The sequence below is a fragment of the Halichoerus grypus genome, chromosome 14, assembly GCF_964656455.1.
Source record: "Halichoerus grypus chromosome 14, mHalGry1.hap1.1, whole genome shotgun sequence".
In the NCBI taxonomy this organism is placed as follows: Eukaryota; Metazoa; Chordata; class Mammalia; order Carnivora; family Phocidae; genus Halichoerus; species Halichoerus grypus.
Window position 1 is genome coordinate 42,323,657 of NC_135725.1, and position 22,212 is coordinate 42,345,868.

The window sequence follows — 22,212 nt, forward strand, 5'->3', positions numbered from 1 at the left end:
ACAGAGTAATTTTCTGTTCGTTAAATCTAGTAATAAAACACTTGGGGTTATGTTTTATCTCTTTTTAAAATTTCTTGTTAAAAAAATTCTTGTTTAGTCATTTTAAAGACAGTTATTTTAGTCATTTTAAATATATTTTACAAAGGCAGCATTTGTTGGGGGAATAGTCCTTGCTCATATTTAGTTTGAGAATAACTGATCTAGACAGCCTTTTCAGCAAGGATGTGTGGGTGGGGCAAGGACGATGACTAACTCGTACTTCACCTATAAATAGGATTTGCTATAGAAACATTTTCCACCTATCTTTAGAAGCTACCTTAAATCCTTTCTGGAGCCAGGTATGAAATAAGTGAATAAAATATAAACTTTTGACTTCACTAAAAATGTTTTCAGTTTTGGATGGAACATCTTACCACACAAATATCTGTCATAATTTTTTTTTTTTAAGATTTTATTTATTTGTTAGAGAGAGCGAGCGAGGGAGCGAGAGCACAAGCAAGGGGAGCAGCAGGCAGAGGGAGCAGCAGGCTCCCTGCTGAGCAAGGAGCCTGATGTGGGACTTGATCCTAGAACCCTGGGATCATGTCTTTTCATGAATTTTAATGACTAAATTGCTCTTTAGAATTCTAGAATTCTAGAATCTGGCTAAATGAAGTTAAACTTTGCTATTTACCACTAATTTACTTTCTGTTTCTATAGATTTGCCTTTTCTGAACAATTCATACAAATGGAATCATACAATATGTGGTCTTTTGTGTCTGGTTTCTTTCACTAGGCATGTTCTTGAGGTTTATCATGTTGTTAACAGGTATCAGTGCTGTTTCTTTTTTATTGCTGGATAGTATTCTATTGTATGGATATAGCACATTCTGGTTACCCATCACCGAGCCGATGGACATTTAGGTTGTTTCCATTTTTTGGCTGTTATAAATAATGCTGCTCTGAGCATTTGTCTATGAGCCTTTGTGTGGAGATGATATTATTTCTCTTGGGTAGATTCTTAGGAGGCGCATTACTTCATTGTATAGTAAATTTATGTTACTTTTTTAAAGAAACTGCTAGGTTGTATTCTAAAGTGGCTGAACCATTTTACATTTCCACCAGCAATATACAAGGGTTTTAGTTTCTCCACATCCTTGCCAACACTTGTTATTTTCTGATCTTTTAAAAAAAATTTATTTTAAGGGGTGCCTGGGTGGCTCAGTCATTAAGCGTCTGCCTTCGGCTCAGGTCATGATCCCAAGGTCCTGGGATCGAGCCCTGGGGCTCCCTGCTCTGCAGGAAGCCTGCTTCTCCCTCTCCCACTCCTGCTTGTGTTCCCTCTCCCACTCCTGCTTGTGTTCCCTCTCTCCCTGTCTCTCTCTCTGTCAAATAAATAAATAAAAATCTTTAAAAAAATTTATTTTAATTCCACTGTAGTTAATTAACATAATGTGCTATATGTTTCAGGTGTACAATCTAGTGATTGAATTTTTTTTGATTGACTTTTTTGATTATAACCATTCCAGTGAGTATGAAGCGGTATGTTGTAATTTTAATTTGTGTTTTCCTAGTGAGTAATGATATTGAACATCTTTTATGTGATTTTTTGCCATTTGTCTATCTTTATTGGTGAAAAGCCTATTCAGATCTTTTGCTCATTTTTAAATTAGTTGTCTTTTTGCTATTGAGCTTTAAGCGTTTTTAAAATATATTTTGGTTACAAGTCTTTTGTCTTTTATTAGATATATAATTTGTACATATTATCTCCTATTTGTTGGCTTGACTTCATATTCTTAATAATGTCTTTTGAAGTGCAAATGTTTTAAATTTTTATGAAGTCCAATTTTTTTCTTTTCTTTCTTTTTTTTTTTTTTTTTGGTAGGCTCCATGCCCAATGTGGGGCTTAAACTCATGACCCTGAGATCAAGAGTCACATGCTGTACTGACTGAGTCAGACAGGCGCCCCTCCAGTTCTTTTCCTTTATAGATTGTGCTTTTGGTTTCATATCTATGAAATAGTTGCCTAACTTTAGGTCATGAAGATTTTTTTCCTGTTTTCTTTTAGAGGTTTTATAATTTCAGTTTTTTACATTTAGGTCTATGCTCCATTTAAACTTACTGTTTTTTTTTTTTTAGAGAGTGAGCATGCAGGTGGGGAGTCTGTCTTCTCCCTTTGCCCATCCCCCATGCTTGTACTTGCTCTCTCTCAAATAAATAAATAAATAAATAAAATATTTAAAAAAACATTTATTTATTTGAGAGAGAGAGAGCAAGCCTGCAAGTGAGCATGGGGGTGGCGGGGAGGAGAGGGACAGAGGGAAAAAATCTCAAGCATACTCCTTGCTGAGTGCGGAGCCCCATGCCAGTCTTGATCTCATGACCCTGAGATCATGACCTGAGCCGAAATCAAGAGTCCGGTGGGTAACTGACTGAGCCACCCAGGTGCCCCTTAAGTTACTTTTTATGTATGGTGTGAGGTAAGGGTCTAAATTAATGTTTTTATCCAGTTGTTATCAGCACCATTTGTTGATAAGACTATTTTTTCCCCACTGAATTGCCTTGACACCTTTGTTGAAAAATAATGGACCAAATATATATGTTTATTTCTAGAGTCTCAATTATGGTACAGTGATCTACATGTCTTCTTAATTTAATTCAATACTATTTTGATTAGTGTAGTTTTTTAAAAAAATTATTTATTTATTTATTTGAAAGAGAAAGAGAGCTCTCCAGAGCATGAGTGGGGGGAGGAGCAGAGGGGGAGGGAGAGGGAGAGAGAGAATCCCAAGCCAACTCTGTGCTGAGTGTGGAGCCCAGTGTGGGGCTCAATCCCATGACCCTGAGATCGTGACCTGAGTGGAAACCAAGAGTCAGACACTTAATCAACTGAGCCACCCAGCTGCCCTGATTACTGTAGCTTTATAGTAAATTTTGAAAATAGGAAGTGAAAGTTCTCCCATTTCTTCTTTTACAAGATTGTTTTGGTTATTCAGAGTCCTCTGCTTTTCCATATAAATTTTAGGCTCAGCCTGTCAATTTCTGCAAAAATCCTGCTGAGATTATGGTAGGGATTATGTTGAATCTGTAGATCAGTTTGAAGATAATTGCCACCTTAATAATATTGACTCTTCCTGTCAGAGGGGGAGACGAACCATGAGAGACGATGGACCCTGAAAAACAAACTGAAGGTTCTAGAGGGGAGGGGTGTGGGAGGATGGGTTAGCCTGGTGATGGGTATTAAAGAGGGCATGTTCTGCATGGAGCACTGGGTGTTATACACAAACAATGAATCATGGAACACTACATCAAAAACTAATGATGTAATGTATGGTGATTAACATAACGATAAAAAATTAAAAAAAAACCCCCAAACAAAAAAAATAATATTGACTCTTCCAATACATGAATGTGAATGTGGAATGTCTTTTCATTTATTTAGCTCTTTAATTTCTTTCTACAATAATTTTTATTTTTCCTAAATCTATTTTTTTGATGCTATCATAAATGGAATTATTTTTCTAAATTTCATTTTTGGATTATTCATTGTTAGTATACAGAAATGTAATTGATTTTTGTATATTGATCTTATATTCTGTGACCTTGCTAAAATTGTTTTTTTAGTTCCAGTGTTTTTGTTTCTTAATGAATTTCTTAGGATATTTTTACAGGATCATGTCCTTTGCAATTAAGGACAGTTTTACTTCTGGGGTGCCTGGCTGACTCAGTCGGTAGAACATGGGGTCGTGAGTTTAAGCCCCACGTTGGGCATAGAGCTTACTTAAAAAAAAAAAAAAGGATAGTTTTATTTCTTTCCTTCTAATATATATGCCCTTTCTTTCTTTCCTTTCTTTCTCCTCCAGTACAGTCTCAAATAGAAGTGGACATGTTTGTTTTGTTCCCAGTCTTAGGGGAAGCTTTCAGTCTTTCACCAATAATTATGCCAGCTGTAGGTTTTTCATAGATGCTTTTTACCAGATTGAGTAAATTTCCTTGTATTCCTTGTTCGTTGCATTGTTTTTTTTTTTTTAATCGTGAATAGGTGTTGAATTTTGTCAAATGCTTTTTCTGTATCTATTGAGATGATTATGTAATTTTTATTTTAGTAAAATGGTATATTACATCAATTGATTTTTGGACATTAAGTTAATTTTTTATTTTTGGGATAAATCCCACTTGGTCATGTTGTGTAATCCTTTTAAGATGTTGCTGGATTTGGTTTGCTAATATTTTGTTGAGGATTTTTTGCATTTCTATTCATGAGGGATATTGATCTATAGTTTTCCTTTCTTGTGATATCTGATTCACTTTGATTTTAGGTAATCATAGAATGAGCTGGGAAGTGTTTCCACCTCCTCTAAAGTGAGGATTGATATTATTTCTTTTTTAAATATTTGGTAGAATTTACTAGGGAAGCCATCTGGACTTGAGCTTTCTTTGTGTTTAGATTTTTAAAATTATTAATTCAATATTTTTAACTGTTATGGGTCTATTCAGATTTGTTTCTTTTGGGGTTAGCTTTTTTTTTTTTTTTAGGATTTTATTTATTTGACGGGGAGAGAGAGAGAGTGAGAGAGGGAACACAGGCAGGGGGAGTGGGAGCAGGAGAAGCAGGCTTCCCGCGGAGCCGGGAGCCTGATGCGGGGCTCGATCCCAGGACCCTGGGATCATGACCTGAGCTGAAGGCAGATGCTTAACAACTGAGCCACCCAGGTTCCCCTGGGGTTAGTTTTGATAATGTCAGTTTTTCTAGGAATTTGTCCATTTGATCTACATTGTCTAACTTGTTGGCATAAAGTTGTTCATAGTGTTTATTATAGTCCTTCTAGGTTGGTAGTATCATTCCCTCTCTCATTCTTTATTTTTATCATTTGAATCTTCTTTTTTTTTGGTCAGTCTAGCCAAAGGTTTAGCAAGTTTGTTGATCTTTTTAAAGAAGCAAATTTTGGTTTCATTGATTCTCTGTGTTGTTTTATTTTAGTCTTATTAAAAAAAATTAAAGTTACATATGTACGTTATTTAAAGAATCTCATGTTCTACAAGGCTTACTCACTGCTATTAGGAAAAATAGCAGTACCAATTTGCTTGTGACAAATCACCCTCTTGATCTCTAGGAACAATCATTTTCAACTCTGAGATGATTTTTATTTTAAAAAATTTTTAATTTGATTTAATTTATTTAAAATCTTGTATTTTTTGTATTGAAGTATAGTTGACACACAATGATACATTAATTTCAGTACAAGATAGTGATTCAACAAGTCTGTGTTGTGCTGTGCTCACGAAAAGTGTGGCTGCCGTCTGTCACTATACTCTGTGCAGGGGCCAAGCTCATCTCTGTATCGTTCCAATTTCAGTATATGTGCTGCCAAAGCCCGCACTGTCACCATATTCTGAAATGATTTTTAAAATCTAAAGCTCTTAAAATTTTTTTTTATATTGCTATTTGAGTTTTCAGGTTTAGCTGTTATCTACTGACTGCCCACACTACAAAAGATCATAATTTAGTTTTCATTCAGGCTTCCCTCCTTTTTCTGTCCTCTCTATATTTAGTTTTCCATGCTTACATTATTGTAATTTTGAAAATTTCCAGTTGAGCCATGTGGTTTTTTTCTTTTACATTGTTTTCTTTGGATTTGATAATTGTTTCATTGATTGTTTAGTTTGCTTAATTTCTATGAATTTATCATGAATTCAGCTTTATACTCCAACCAAGTGGCATAAATCTCTCAATATGTTCAGATAGTTGAAGTATTCTGGGTTTATCATTAATTGTAATTCCAGTACAGTTAACATACAGTGTTATATTAGTTTCAGATGTACAATATAGTGATTCAGCAATTCCATACATTACTTAGTGCTCATCAAGACACAAGAAGTGTATTCTTAATCCCCTTCACGAATTTCACTCCTCCCCCTGAAGCATTCTGTTGTCTTCTGTTTCCATCTTCTTCAAGAAGTCACTCCTGGAGGCTTTGGCCAGTCCAGTAGTCCAGCAGGGACAGATTGCCCTTTAGGTGCTGTGCTTTCATCTCAGGGACACGATCATCACCTGCTGTTCCTTTCTTCATGATCCTGGAAATCCCATTGCTGTTTTTTTCTGTTTTGAATACCCTACTTTTGGGATCCCATGTCTTTCTCTTTCTCAGTTTAGGTCCTCTTGAGAAAGTTCATGGGAGGTAAATGTTTTGGTGCCTTGTAGATCTGAAATAGTCTTTCTTATTTCCTTGTAACTTGTTGGGCATAAAATTCCAAGTGGAAATTATTTTCCCTTGGAATTTTTTCAGGCATCCAGGAGATTTTTTTTTTTTTTACATTTACTTAATTAGCTTTTCATTCCTTAGTTTGTATTTTGATTTCCAAGAGTTCCTTTTTTTTTCTTGTTCTCTGAATATTTCATTTTTTATCACATTCAGTTTTTGTTTCATGGACGTTATTTCTTCTCTTATATTTCTGAAGGTATTTTTCCCCCCTCTTTTTAAAGTTCCCTTTTACCTGCATAATCTTTGAGGGTTCTTCCTCTCTGTCCCCTGATTTGGTCTCTGTCTTTCTAACTCTTGCTTCCTAACTTCTGGTGATCCTTAGCTGACTGTTCTCATTTAGCGGATTGGAAGCTCAGTGTGTAAGGCTTTGTGTTTATGGCATTCTCTATAGGGTGATGTGGTTAAGGTGTTTGTTGGAGAACCCCTAGCATCAGCATCTTTAGGTCTTTTCACCTTGTTGGTTTTTCACCTTCCATTCTCTGCTCGGCTGCCATTGTTTTGGCACACAAGATGTTGTAGAAGACCAGGGCTCTCACTTATTACATAATTTTTAACTTGAGTCTCCTATTTTTGGTATGGGGTCTTATACCATTTGTATCTGATGTCTCTAATCCACAGATCTTCTGTTTTATCCTCTCCAGGGAATAAACCCTTACCTAGTGTTCTGCCAGAGTGAGAGAGAGATTGGTGCCCAGTTGTGTGTTGTATAGGGTAGAGGATCTGAGAATCTCATTTCTTTGGCAGACTTTAAATCAATTATCTTGTTTTCTGCTCTACTTTTACTGTGTTTTCAAAGCTGTTGTCAATTAATTGAGCTTTTGGGTGTAAATCAGGTTGCTTTCCCATTTTTGCCTTTAAATTCAGTTCTCTTATGTAAATCAATTACCACTTATCCACCTGGTTTCTAGCTTCTAATATTTTATTGCTATTGCTCATCTCTGTGCTCTTTCTCCTTGTGGATTTTTATCTCTAAATTCTCTTTGCTGATACTTTCATTAAATTTTTAATTTTGGGGAGAGAGTGCTTTAGTCTGCTTTTTTTTTTTTTTTAAGATTTATTTGTTTTAGAGAGAGAGGGAGAGTGAGAGCAGGGGGTGGGGCAGAGGGAGAGTGTATCACAAGCAGACTCTGCGCCCAGCGTGGAGCCCATCGTGGAGCTCAATCTCATGATGCCGAGATCACACCTGAGCCGAAACCAAGAGTCGGAAGTTCAACCTACTGTGCCACCCAGGCGCCCCTAGTCTGCTCTTTTTAATCCTCAATCTATATTCTGTCACTCATGCTTTTTCCTTTTGTAATATGTATTTATTACATTTGCAATAAATAAAACATAGTACTTAAAAGGTAAAAAGAACTCAATATTTTCCAAAACTATGCAGTCTGTGGCTCAGTCGGCTAAGCATCTGCCTTTGGCTCAGGTCAGGCTCAGGTCATGATCCCAGGCTCCTGGGATCGAGACTGGAGTCCCGCTCCCTGCTCAGTGGGAAGCCTGCTTCTCCCTCTCCTCCTCGTTTGTGCTCTCTCTCACTATATCTGTCTCTCTCTCAAATAAGTAAATAAAATCTTAAAAACGAAACAGAACTACACAGCTTGTGATAGGATCATTCTTTAAGTACCATCTTGAAAGGGTAGTTAGTTTCTAGTCATACACTACTTTGTATTTCTACCTAGCTTTTGCAATCAACATCTTTTACTAGATTTTAAGTTTCTTTAGGGCAAAGACCATATCATGTTCCTTGTGATTTCTGAAAAATAAGTTATTAGAAATACCAGAAATAGACTTAGTGAGAATTTTATTTTATTATCTCATTTTATAGGTTGAAGAATGCCTCATCTGATGTAAAACAAATGTTTAAAAGTGAAACAGACTTGGACATTACTACTGATCTCAGAAAGAAACTCCATCGGGCTAAGAAAGAAAAATTAGAAATAACAACTAAGCACAATGCAGAGGTAGAATTTTTTTCTCTCAAATAATGTTAAAAGTAGAATTTGGTTATTTTAGATTCATTTCATATTACAGACTCCATGTTTAACATCACCATGATATTCTTGAACTTGAAAAGGAAATTATAGGGAGTGCCTGGGTGGCTCAGTCATTAAGTGTCTGCCTTAGGCTCAGGTCATGATCCCAGGGTCCTGGGTTTGAGTCCTGCATCGGGCTCCCTGCTTGGCAGGAAGCCTGCTTCTCTCTCTCCCACTGCCCCTGCTTGTGTTCCCTCTCTTTGTCAAAATAAATAAATAAATAAAATCTTTAAAAAAAAAAGGAAATTATAATAAAGAAAATAGTTTTTTTTTTTTAATATAGTGGAACTGTATAGGAGTGTTAAGTAGAAGTTTAATGAATTATGATATTTGTATGTTGTCTTAAATTTATTTTAATTAACGGGTTAAACTTGATAAAAAAGTAACTGATGAATGCCTTTAGTGACTAAAGGATTTGTAAATTAGACATTTCTGAAATTTTAATTTAGGTTCTTTATGGCTCGATCATGGAACAATCTTAAGTAGATCTGAGTATAGAATTTTAAAAAAAGATTTATTTATTTTAGAGAGACAAAGAGAATGAGTGCACGTGTGTGAGTAGGGGGAGAGGCAGAGGGAGAGAGAGAGAATCCCCACGCATACTTCCTGATGAGCCAGGAGCCTAATGAGGGGCTCGATCCCAGAACCCTGAGATTATGACCTGAACTGAAATCAAGAGTTGGTCACTCAGCCTACTGAGCCACCCAGGCGCCCCTGAGTATGGAATTTTTAGTCATAGTGTAATTCATAAATTATCCTAGTTTCTCTTTGTTTTGTTATATCATTATATCTTTTATATGTATATGTATAAATATATACATTTCCTGGTATGTGTATATATTCCAAGGGTAGTAGCTCTCTTTTCCTCTAAGATAATTCATGAATTATATGCTTATATCACTTCTGTCGGTTGTGTTTTTTCTGTTTTCTCTTTTTCCTCTGTTTAAATTTTACTTACTCTTTAAGTTCAGCTTAGGCAGCCTGGTGTGGTGGGAAGAATATCAGGTCACACAAATCTGGACTCATTCATGGCTCTTCCATTTACAAGATAATGTGACCTTGGGCAAGTTATTTATCCTGTACATCATTGTTTTCTCACTGTGAAATGCTGGTCCCAAAGGGTTGTTGTGATGATTAAGGGAAATAAAATTTGTAAAGTGCCTGCGCTCTACAGTAGTGGCTGTAATTTATTGACATTTAAGCATAAACAGTGTTTTTCCCTTCCCTTTTTTGCTGAATTCTGATGCTGTCCTGTCAGGAAACCTTTTAAAGCCCCCGTAGGTGAGACGAATGACTCCTTTCTTTGTTCTCCTACAACATGGTGCTCTTACAGTTATTTCAGAGCCAAAACGTTTATTTCATGCTTACCTGCTCTTCATTAGTCCATAAGCTTCCTGAGAGATGAAAGCTACAACCATGCTTTGTCCCTGTATCTCTCATGGTTCTTCCTGGCACATAGTAGGTCCTCAGTAGCTGTGTGTTGAATAAAAAAATGACTTTTTTTCAGATTGTCTAAGGAACAGGAGCTTCTGATTAAAACAGCAAGCAATGAATATATGACCGTTTTATTTGTACTTTTAGTGGCAGTTGAGATAATTTAAAGGGTAATTGCAGTAATTGCTTTTATTGACATTGTAATATTACATACTGAATGTAAAGTGATATTTGTTAAATGTATGTTAATTGTTTATAATCTCCAAAACTTATTTTTTCAAACCAAATATGCATTTTACTTGGGAGTAATTGTATTGTGATAATCATTCTTCTATATTCTTTCACATATATTTGCATTTGTCATCAGAGTTCTTTTTTTTTTTTTTTTAAGATTTTATTTATTTGACAGAGAGTGAGAGACAGAGAGAGAGCACAAGCAGGGGGAACAGCAGAGGGAGAGGGAGAAGCAGGCTCCCCGCTCAGCAGGGAGCCCAATGCGGGGCTCGATCCCAGGACCCTGGGATCATGACCTGAGCAGAAGGCAGACGCCCAACGACTGAGCCACCCAGGCGCCCCTGTCATCAGAGTTCTTAGACCACACTATTCTCTCTTGTTTGATCAAAATGTTTTGTTATATGTGTTCACATTAAAGAGATAGGAAATTATTTCAGGGAAGAATGATAATTTTCTTGCAATAGGCTGTTATAATTGGTTCAACTCCAGTTTCAAATTACTATTCACTCTTATTGTTTCAGTTATTTGTTTAGATGATTTTACTTGTATTTTATACTAATTTTTTTAGTCATATAATTTCTAAATATGCCCATTATAAAGTAGAGCAGAGAGGAATGAAGCTATCTAAAAACTAAGGCCATATATTTGCTTTATTAGATACTTCTAATGCTAATACATATCATACTGGTGATTGGCATAAAATATCTTTAAAATCTGGGGTGCCTGGTTGGCTCAGTCAGTACAGCATGTGACTCTTTCTTTTTTTTTTTTTTTTTTAAAGATTTTTATTTATTTATTTGACAGCGAGAGAGATAGCGAGAGAGCAAACACAAGCAAGGGGACTGTGAGAGGGGAAGCAGGCTTCCCGCTGAGCAGGGAGCCCGATGCGGGCTCGATCCCAGGACCCTGGGATCATGACCTGAGCCAAAGGCAAATGCTTTAACGACTGAGCCACCCAGGCGCCCCGAGCATGTGACTCTTGATTTTGGAGTTGTGAGTTCGAGCCCCACCTTGGGTGTAGAGATTACTTAAAAATAAAATATTAAATAAAATAAAATCTGTGTCCATTGGTGGATGAATGGATACAAAAAATATAGTGTGTTTGTATACACACACACACACACAAAATGGACTATTTTTCAGCCTATAAAAAGAATGAAATCTTGCCATTTGTGACAACATGGATGGGCTTTGAGGGCATTATGCTAAGTGAAATAAGTCAGACAGAGAAAGACAAATACAGTATGATCTCATATGTGGAATCTAAAAACAAAAATCCTAAAACCAAGCTCATAGATACAGAGAACAAATTGGTGGTTGTCAGAGGTTAGGGGTAGGGGGTAGGCAAAATGGGTGAAAGAGGTCAAAAGGTATAAACTTCCAGTTATAAAATAAACAGGTCATGGGGTTGTAATATACAGCATGGTGATTAGTGTTAATAATGCTATACCATATATTTGAAAGTTGCTAAGAGAGTAGATCTTAAAAGTTCTCATCACATGGGCGCCTGGGTGGCTCAGTTGGTTAAGCGACTGCCTTTGGCTCAGGTCATGATCCTGGAGTCCCTGGATCCAGTCCCGCATCGGGCTCCCTGCTGGGCAGGGAGTCTGCTTCTCCCTCTGACCCTCCCCCCTCTCATGTGCTCTCTCTCATTCTCTCTCTCTCAAATAAATAAATAAAATCTTAAAAAAAAAAGTTCTCATCACAAGAAAAAAATTTATAATTATGTATGGTGACAGATGTTAACTAGACTTATTGTGGTGATCATTTTGCGATATATACAAAATATGAAATGTTGGGCACCAGAAACTAATATGTCAATTATATCTCAATAAAAAATAAATACCTTTAAAATCTAGGAATTTTATTGTTGTGGGTTCTTGGATAAATTATTTAATTTTTCTGAGCCTCAATTTTCTTTGACAGGTTTAGAAATAGAAGATTACTTTTGAGATTTATTAGTAGGCATAGGGTATGGAGAGAGGAGTTGCTTATAGGACTCACAGCTTCTAGATGAGACTAAGTTGCACTGATGTGGATGATTGGGTTGGGACAAAGCCACAGGATTTTCAGTGTTGCAGTGGTCGTTAGAATCATTTGAACATGGTAATAGAGATGTGTGAAATAGGACATGAGAACATGAAGCTATTCAGATATTTCCTTGGCCCAGACAGTGATGATAGAACAGGAAAATCTTCTAGAGAAATGAGGATGGAAGAGGGTAAAGAAGAGCAGTATAGCTTTCTTTAGCCAAAAGATACTGGAAACTTAGGACCGAGTAGTAGACTTTTTTAGGCTTCAGGACCTGATGATGTTGTTTGACTGATCTAGCCAGTCCTCTTGAGTAGGGGTTCTTAAGCTGGAATCCTTAGAAACAGAGACACCAAGGAATCCATATACTTAGATGTGGAAAAATTATATTTTATGTTTATTAACCTCTAACTCATTAAGCATTTCTTTCAGTTATGAAAGGCTTGACCCAGTTGGCCCTCCTTTAACAAGCCATCATAGTATTAGCAGTACTTTTGACTTTATATTCAGTAGAAATCACATATACACAATTCAGTTATTGCAAGTTTCAAAATATTGTTTATACCTGTCACTACCTTGAAATTACACTGGTTGTGAGACCTGTACGTAGAGCTTGTGATTTAGTGGCTTATTAAAGAAGTACATTATGGCATCACAGATTTGCTTTTATTTTACGTATTTGTTTTTATACTTTGATTTTTTTTTTTTAAAGATTTTGTTTATTTATTTGAGAGAGAGAGAGTGAGAGAGACAGCACATGAGAGGGGGGAGGGTCAGAGGGAGAAGCAGACTCCCCGCCGAGCAGGGAGCCCGACGCGGGACTCGATCCAGGGACTCCAGGATCATGACCTGAGCCGAAGGCAGTCGCTCAACCAACTGAGCCACCCAGGCGCCCCTATACTTTGATTTTTTTAATTCTGAGAAGGCTTTGCCAAATTGCAGGGAGGGTCATGGCATAAAAATTGTGAAAAACCTTTCTCTGAGAGGCTGAGGCATGCTGTAGAGGATATGAAGGAAGATATGGAGGATGCCACAGAGAGGAGGAGGTTCGAAGATAGCTGGTTGAGCATAAAGATGTTAAAGAATGCAGACCTGTTTTCAAGGAGGGTGATCCCACTTTGCTACTGTCGCGTGTGTTGAACCCTTAAGTGAGAAAACAAACTCATGAGCAGAGGCTAGGTTTCTATCAGCTGTGTGGGTAGCTTGAGAAATCAAATATGGTCCAGTCAGGAAAAAAGAGGGACATTAATAGAGGGAATTGGTTGTACAAGTGATGGAAGACCTAGGAATCCAAATAGAGAATGGTGAGGTCACCCTAGAGATTAGTAATAGCAGGAAGCCACCACCGCCTATAGGCCAGAGGGCCAATGGGAAGAGATGATGTGACCAGAGTCCTGCAGTTGGGGCTGTTTGGGGGGAGGTAGAGCCATGGTAAGGGCTGTTCAGTGTTGAGATGTTGGAGGAAAAGCGGGGTTGGACCTTGAAAGAGATGCAGCTATTGCCAGAGACATTGCTAGAAGTCGAGCCATTTGGCAGCGGAGCATGGGAATTGTATAATAGAGTAGAGCAGATGAAGGGTGTTGGGGAATGGACCTGAGATCAATGGGCAAATGATTGGCAGTCCACACCTTATTATCTATCACCCCTGTGCTCATATGTCACTCCTATACAGTAATATCTTGTTTCTGCGTAACATTGCAGGTTGCAACTCAAATATCCTCTGTACGAAGGTGCTCCCACCCTTGCCAAAATGGGGGACACAAAGGCTTATTTATCCTTGCATCCATCTCACAGATGATACACGTCCTCACTATCAGGTCTTTATAATTTGGTACCTCATGAATTTAATTGAAAATTTACTATTACCAACATTCTTCATATGACGCCAGAGGGGAGGAGCCAAAAATACCCCCACTAATATATACGTATAACAGATATGCAAAGGGCAGCTGCAGTTCTTAGTCTTAGAGATGGTCCTAAGGTTACAATGATAGAAAGGTAGGACTTTATATTTCAGAGGCTCAAGTTAGGATTTTGCTCATCAGATTTAGATCTTTTGTTTTTCTTATTGTTTGTTAATTTAGATCAAATAATGCTTTAGAACTGCTTTTTGAATATGGTAGGCATTAGCTACATGTGTCTTTTGAGTACTTGAAATGTGACTGGTCTGAATTAAGATGTATTGTAAATGTAAAATGCTAGATTTCAAAAACTTGGTACAAAAATGCAAAACATTTCACTAATAATTTTTCATATGATTACATGTTGACATAATGATAATCTTGGATATATTAGGTTAAATAAAAGACATTAAAATTAATTTCATGTATTTCTTACTTTTTAAAATGTTGCCACTAGAAAATTTAAAATTACACAAGACTTGTGTTATACATCTATTGGACAGAGCTGCTTTAGAAGGCTGCCCGTCTCTTTAATTCCTATGTACAACATAATCAATTAGATGCCACCACAAATACCTGGGGTCAGAAGGCTAGGATTACTACTATAATCCTGCTGTCCATTGTAGTAACCGTTCTCACCTTGTTTCTCATGGTTAATTGCTACCACTTGGACTTCACCATGCTGGAATTCCATTATTTTAGTTGAAATTGGGGAGTCCGTCTCAATCGTGATGTATCCACCATTATCTGCATCATCTACTATAATCTCTGGTATATGGAGATTAGCTACCAGAGCTTTCTAAGGATGCCTGTGCTGTCCACTCCAGTGTATTTTGTAATATTTTAATTAGGAAAGGAATATCCTTTGCACTCTTTTTTGAGCTTTCAACTTTTATTTTTTTGATTTAAATTCAATTAATTAACACATAATGTATTGTTACTTTCAGAGGTAGAGTTCAGTAATTCATCAGTTGCATATAACACCCGATGCTCATTACATCATGCACCCTTCTTAATGCCCATCACCCAGTTACTCCGTCTCCCCACCCACCTCCCCTCCAGCAACCCTCAGTTTGTTTCCTATAGTTAAGAGTCTCTTATGGTTTGTCTCCCTCTCTGATTTCATCTTATTTTATTTTCTCTCCCTTCCCCTATGATCCTCTGTTTTGTTTCTTAAATTCCACATGTGATTTCAATCATATGATAATTGTCTTTCTCTGCTTGACTTATTTCACTTAACATAGTACCCTCTAGTTCCATCCATGTTGTTGCAAATGGTAAGATTTCATTTTTTCTCATTGCTGAGTAATATTCCATTGTATATATATATACATGACATCTTCTTTATCCATTCATCTATCAGTGGACATCTGGGCTCTTTCCATAGTTTGGCTATTGTGGACATTGCTGCTATAAACACTGGGGAGCAGGTGCCCTTTCAGATAACTACGTTTGTATCATTTTAGTTCCTCTGCATCTTGAAGAGGATGTAGTTAGGGAAAGGGGAGGTTTTTGGTTTGCTCACATTAAACCACACCCATCTCCTAAGTCTCCATATTATGTCAGGAAAGTACTGGCATTTTGACTTTATTAAGTGATTGTAGGCTGGTGTTGAATTCAACTTACAGCCACCCATCTTAGCAAACTGTTAGAACTAGCTTATTAAATCCAAACCAATCCTATGTATGTTCTGCAGGTTTCTGCTAATATAAGATTAGCAAGATCTTGCATTTCTTTTGCTACATAAGCTATTTTCTCCTAGAGCAGACTATGCATTTCTCCTCCTACGGCATACTGAGATCTGAATTTAGCCATGGTGACAAAGAGTGGTGGACGTGTGCTTGCAAATCTTCTTGCAAGGCAACTGTCTCAGGCGTGCTCATTAGTTAAGTCTTTAAGCCAGGGAAGGCTAATTATCTCAGACAGGGAGGAGAAGCTGCTTTTGTTGGTAAGGGATGTTTAGAGGGGATTTGGAAGTTTATAATTTTCAGGTTTTTGTCTAATTCCAAAAGCCCTCATCCCATTTCCTACCTTCCTACTTAATGCCCAACTGATATGTACTATCTTAACATTAGAAACTTGGTGAGACTCTTCATTCAACTTGTAATGTAATTCTGCAGTCCCCATAATTAGATTTTCTGTCTGGTCTTTAGCCTTTTCAGCCATGGAGCTATAAGAAATAAGAGATTCTTTTAAAGTAGCATAGAGACTCTGGCTTTCTGACTGTTCTGAACTGAGATGCTAAAGCTCTGAGATTTATCATTTTGTTTTTAAGATTTTATTTATTTATTTGAGAGAGAGAGAGAGGGTAGGGTGAGAAGCAGACTTCCCGCTGAGCAGGGAGCCCGATGTGGGGCTCGATCCCGGGATGTCCTGGGATCATGACTTGAGCCAAAGGCAGATGTTTAACTGACTGAGCCACTCAGGCGCCCCTGTCATTTTTTTTTTTTAAAGATTTTATTTATTTATTTGACACAGAGAGAGAGAGACAGCGAGAGAGGGAACACAAGCAGGGGGAGTGGGAGAAGCAGGCTTCCTGCTGAAGCAGGGAGCCCGATGCCGGGCTCGATCCCAGGACCCTGGGATCATGACCTGAGCCGAAGGCAGACACTTAATGACTGAGCCACCCAGGCGCCCCTATCATTTTGTCTTTATAAGTTCTCTAACATAGTCACATTTAGCCTTTCTACCCTACAGGTCTTGAAATAAACAATGCTGCCCTAATGGTTAAGTGCAGTTGCTACCTCATCTCCCCAAGGCTTGTCCTCAACTGGCACTTTATTATAAACTGCTCATGATAATTTAAGTAGTGATCCCACTGTATGCCATGGATCCCTGCAAAAGTATCCCATTTCTACCTGCAAAGGGGTCTTCAGTGATTGACAGGAGGCACTATCCAGGAGGATTTGAAGCAACAGGGAAGACAGGGGCGCTGCTGAAAGTAGATCTGGAGCGGGAGAACTACCCTGGGTTCACTACTTCTGCCCTTATAAGTATATCACAAGTGCCTCATCGTGGTCAAACGGGAGAGGCCAGTTGTCAAGGGAACCTGGGAAATGTAGTTCCGACAATACAGAGCATAGCTGTAGAAGAATAGGGAGGGGTCTGGGGGCAAACAGGTGAATGCTGGCACGACTGGGAATGCCCAGATGTTAACAACGTTAGTCTTATGAGGGGGGAGACAGTGGGCAGGGAGGGATAGAGTGATTCTGAAACAAAATAAGTTATCTTTTTTTTAAGATTTTATTTATTTATTTGACAGAGAGATAGAGAGCACAGATAGGCAGAGTGGCAGGCAGAGGGAGAAGCAGGCTCTCCACTGAGCAGAGAGCCCGATGTGGGGTTCGATCCCAGGGCTCTGGGATCATGAGCCCAGCTGAAGCAGACGCTTAACCGACTGAGCCACCCAGGCGCCCCCAAAATAAGTTATCCTGAATACGTAATTAAGATTCTATAATTTTTTCTTTACTATTAAAAGATATTTGTAAATTCTTATTTTGTAGGCATAAATATTTGAAGATGTTGACTTTGCTAAAATTTTTTAAAAATAAAAATTACTATTTTTTATCCTTTATACATGGAAAAGTGTGTAATTCTGCTGCACTCTACATATTAACAGCTACTTATGGTAATTTCTGATGTTGCCCTTTGGAAATTCTTTCATCTTTTCTTATCTGATAATGGGACCATCTTTTTCTAGTCTGGTATAGTAGCTCAGTGCTTTCCTACGTGATGCCTTTCTAGCATTCTGTCTCATCCACCATCTCTTTCTTGACCACCAGCAATACATGATTTTGCTTTTCTTTGAACTATTGTAACATTTTTACCTCTTTTATAAAACTTGTCCCCTGTGCCTTTCTATAACATTTCATTACTTGAGATCTGGGACTCTATAATGTTTGTTTTTATATCTTTAACTGTACCTGACACATAGGAAGTATTTAATATTACTTAATGGATTACTGATTAGATCATAGAATTTTGGAGTGGGAATGGACTTTATAAGTCATTTAGTTCTGATTCTCTGACTTATCTTCTGTCGCACTACTCATGAAAAGTTATTAGATAAATTAGATCTAGTTATTAAATATCTAGTTGTCTCGATATTAGATAAATTAGATATTAGTTCATTAAAATCCCTGCAAAATTGGCACTTTTATTACTTTGTGCTCCATCAGTAATGTCATAATCAAGAGAAATAATGCAGACAATATTTACTGAACTATGCTTTGATGCAGTTTCCTTCTTGACTTCATTTAAGGAATAGGAAGTGGAGAGGAGAGAATGAATTTTAAAGTACTTACTATGTGTCATTTTTCACTTCTTAGCCATGACTATTTCTGATTAAAACTTGCAATTTTTAAGGACTCCTGGCAGGCTCAGTCAGTAGAGCATGCGACTCTTGATCTTGGGGTCATGAGTTCAAGCCCCACATTGGGCATAGAGCCTACCTTAAAAAAAAAAAAAGTTGCAATTTCTCTTTATTTTTATAGGATCATATAAGCATTTTTTGTTTTTTTCTCTAGTGGATTCTCTAAAATTAGAAAACTAATGGGTGTCATTTGGTAAGGCTAGTGCTTCTTTTCCAGTCTTTTAGAAAAATATAAATTCATAAATTCTTGTCTTATCAATATTATAGAAACATTTCTCTAAGACATTTAAATGTTTGGGTGCGCGATCTCATAATCTTGGTGCCATATTTTAATATTGGTTCGTGATCTCGAAATCTGTTTTAGCTGGCAAGCTACGAGAGCCAGATTGCCAAGCTGCGATCTGAGGTTGAAAAAGGAGAGGCATTGCGACAAAGTCTGGAATATGACCTGGCCGTTGCTAGAAAGGAAGCTGGTCTTGGGAGACGGGCTGCTGAAGAAAGATTAGCTGAGGCACATAGGATCCAAGAAAAACTCTGTGGTAAGACTATTCTATTTTTTCCCGTGTTTAGGGTTTTAATCTTATTGTGTAGCCTCGCTCACTTTGCGTATGTTCACCATAGAGTGTCAGGGGTAGGCCTTTGATGGACACAGCCTTACTGGGTGTGTATAAAGTCTTCTAGCACTCATGTGAACATTCAGCTACTTTACATTAATTTTTTGTATGTTGTGCATGTGAAAAAGGGGTTCAAAATTCTGTTAATCACTTTGTAGAGCAGTTGTTCCATGAATAATCAATCAGCAGAATCACATAGAGATTAAAAAAAAAACCATTCACAGGCCCCTGGTCACATGTTTTCTGAATTAGAATTTCTAGCTTGAGAGAGTATATATTCAAGAAGGACTGCAGGTGATTTTGTTGATTGGCTAGGTTTGGGAACCACGGGGTTAGAGGGTGGTGCCTAGAAAAGTAAAATGTAGTAGATTTAATCCTCAAAAGCTCTCTGTTATGTAGCATATGAGCACTTAAAAATATTTTTATTTGAGTACAATGTAGGTGGGCGCCTGGATGGCTCAGTCGGTTAAGCGTCTGCCTTCGGCTTAGGTCATGATCCCAGGGTCCTGGGATCGAGTCCTGCATTGGGCTCCCTGCTCGGTGGGGAGCCTGCTTCTCCTTCTGCCTGCCGCTCCCCCTGCTTGTGATCTCTCTCTGTCAAATAAATAAAATCTTAAAAAAGTATAACATATGTAAAGAAATGTGCCTAATGTAAGTGTATAAGAAGCACCCAGATCATGGAATGGAAAATTACCAGAAGTCCTTCCACATGGATTTATTTATTTATTTATTCTGATTTTTTTTTTTTTTTTTAAGATTTTATTTATTTATTTGACAGAGAGAGACAGCTAGAGAGGGAACACAAGCAGGGGGAGTGGGAGAGGGAGAAAGAAGCAGGCTCCTCACTGAGCAGGAAGCCTGATTCAGGACTCGATCCCAGGATCCTGGGATCATAACCTGAGCTGAATGCAGATGCTTAACGACTGAGCCACCCAGGTGCCCTATTTATTCTGATTTTTAATAGCAAGGATAAATTGTGCCTCTTTTTTGTACTTCATATTAAATGGAATCATATAAAATGTATTCTTTTATGTCTGGCTTCTTTCCTTCGACATTGTGTGAGTTCATCCATATTGTTGTATGAACTTTGTGTTGATGCTTAGTATTACATTGTATGACATACCACATATATTTATCAATTTCCTGTTAATGGGCACTTGGGTAATGTTGCTATGAATATTCCTTTTTTTTAAGCTTTTATTTTTAAGTAATCTCTATACCCAATGTAGGGCTCAAATTAACAGCCCTGAGATCAAGAATTGCGTGCTTTACTGACAAGCCAGCCAGGCGCCCCAGTGTTGTTATGAACATTTGTGTATGCAGCAGGTTTTAATTAAGAGAACGTTGAACCTGAATTCAGAAGATTTAGATTTAGATCCTGGTTTTACCACTTACTTAGTGACATTTGAGCCTAGGTTGTTTTAAGGATGAAGTGAAAAAAATGAAAGTTCTTTGTTAACCACATGGGACTAAACAAGTGTTAACTTGCAGTTACTGTAAAGGTTCTAGGCCCGAGTTGTCGCCAGCTGTCTTGGGTTATTGCCACTGGTCAGAAGTATTTTTGATTATGTCTGGCATTTAATAACCACAACACTATCTGGAACTTATGAATATAAGAATTGAAAGGCACTAGATATACAAGTTAGTGACTTTGATTTAATAATGAGGAGGTTGAAGTCCAGGGAAGATGGGAAGTTATTTTCCCAAAGTCAAATGATTTCAACAGATACTTTATAGAGGAAGATAGAATAGCCATTAATGAGATGAAAAATGCTTAACCTTACTTGTCTTTGGAGAAATGCAAATTAAAACCACAGAGACTGTTTATTACATACATATTAGGTGGTGCTAATTGGAAAGACTGTCAATACCAAATGTTGGTAAGGATGTAGAGCAACTGGAACTCTTATACTTTGTAAGTGGGAGAGTAAATGGTACAACTACTTTGGGAAAAAACCTGTTAAATCTCTTTTAAATAAACAGTTGGCAGACAACTTGTTAGATAGTCAAAAGTTTGTGAACTGGAAGCACCAGATACTCTGGAATTAGGAATTGGAATAGCAGTAGTAGGTAAAATAAGGAGGGTTAAATGAAAGCTTTTTGCTTTAGAGGCAATTGGATTTTTCATCTCCTTCCCAAGAGCAGTGTACTCTGGGATTTCTCTCACTTTCTAGTGGGAACTGGGAGTAGGGTGGCTTAATCTCTGGAGATGATAAAATACAGGGTCTCCAGACTAGCAAAACCAGGAAGATAGCATACTCAATGCTGAATATTGAGAAAGTATTTCTTCCAGCCTCCTTTTTCTATTGGTTTCTCCAAAAGCTAACACCCAGATTTCTGTTCTCTATGTGGGAGCTTAGAAGACTCTTCTATAGATCATCTGACCAAACCAAAAGGAAAAATCTAATGATACTGATGTTGGGAGTCTCCTAATAAATGGCCCACCAGATCCTCCTCCAGTGAAGGACCACAGTTATCAAGCCCTATATCCTCAAGTTCAGAATCTAGGTGGTGGGTATATGGGTGGGTATATGAGTGTGTCACCTTTACAGTTACCTTAATTGAGAGAAGACAATCAAGAGTTACCAGATGCTTGGGGAGAGCCTCTAAAATGGAGAGAAAAAAAATAATTTGGAAGAATCAGAAACTGCAGGGAAAAGAAGATTTAACAAACAAGTAGCATTAATATCTTCAGAGCTGAAAGAGAGTATATTTTATCCATGATGCAAGAACCAGATGCTATAAAAAAAGGGGATGCTCTTAGAACTTAGAAATATGAAATCAGGAATGAAAAATGTCATTGGGAGATGAAGATGGAAGAAATCTCCTAGCAATTAGAGTAAAAAAGGCAGAGGTGGAAAAGCAGGAGAGAAAAGGCAAGAAAATTTGAGGGTCATTTTGAATAATAGGTAATATTGAAAGAAGAGATAAGAGAAAAAACAGGGAGGGATAAATCAGCAATGAAATTATTTAAGAAGTCATCTCAGAACTAAAGGTTATGAGTTGCCAGATTGAAAGGGCCCATTGAATATTCACCACCAAGACAAGAAATAGACCCACCTGACGGCAAAGCATTATGCAACTTCAGAAAAATAGAGACAAAGTGAAGATCCTAAAGCTTTTCAAAGAGAAAAGACACAAAGCACACAAAAAGGAAAATAGGCCACATGCAAAGGAACAGGAATCAAATGGCCTTAAATTTCTTGCCTGCAATCTGGGATGCTAGACCATGGAATAATGTCATGTAGAGAGAGTAACTGGATTGGGGGAGATTTTTTGTGCCTTTTATACCTTTCAATTTTGAACCTTTTGAACATACGATCCATTTGAAACACAAACATTGTTTGTTTATTTTAGTTT

At 37.5% G+C, this 22,212-nt stretch overlaps 1 protein-coding gene and 1 pseudogene across 1 annotated transcript in view; one reads left to right on the forward strand and one right to left on the reverse strand.

The window, feature by feature from the left end:
• The window catches only part of CCDC171 (coiled-coil domain containing 171), a 312,847-nt gene that overhangs the window by 14,503 nt on the left and 276,132 nt on the right, over window positions 1-22,212 (forward strand). Inside the window, exons 3-4 of the mRNA XM_078061217.1 lie at window positions 8,059-8,194; window positions 18,603-18,777. Of these exons, the coding sequence (XP_077917343.1) occupies window positions 8,059-8,194; window positions 18,603-18,777 (311 nt within the window). The remainder of the gene's footprint in view (window positions 1-8,058; window positions 8,195-18,602; window positions 18,778-22,212) is intronic.
• On the reverse strand, window positions 5,264-5,356 carry LOC118535504 (U6 spliceosomal RNA; annotated as a pseudogene).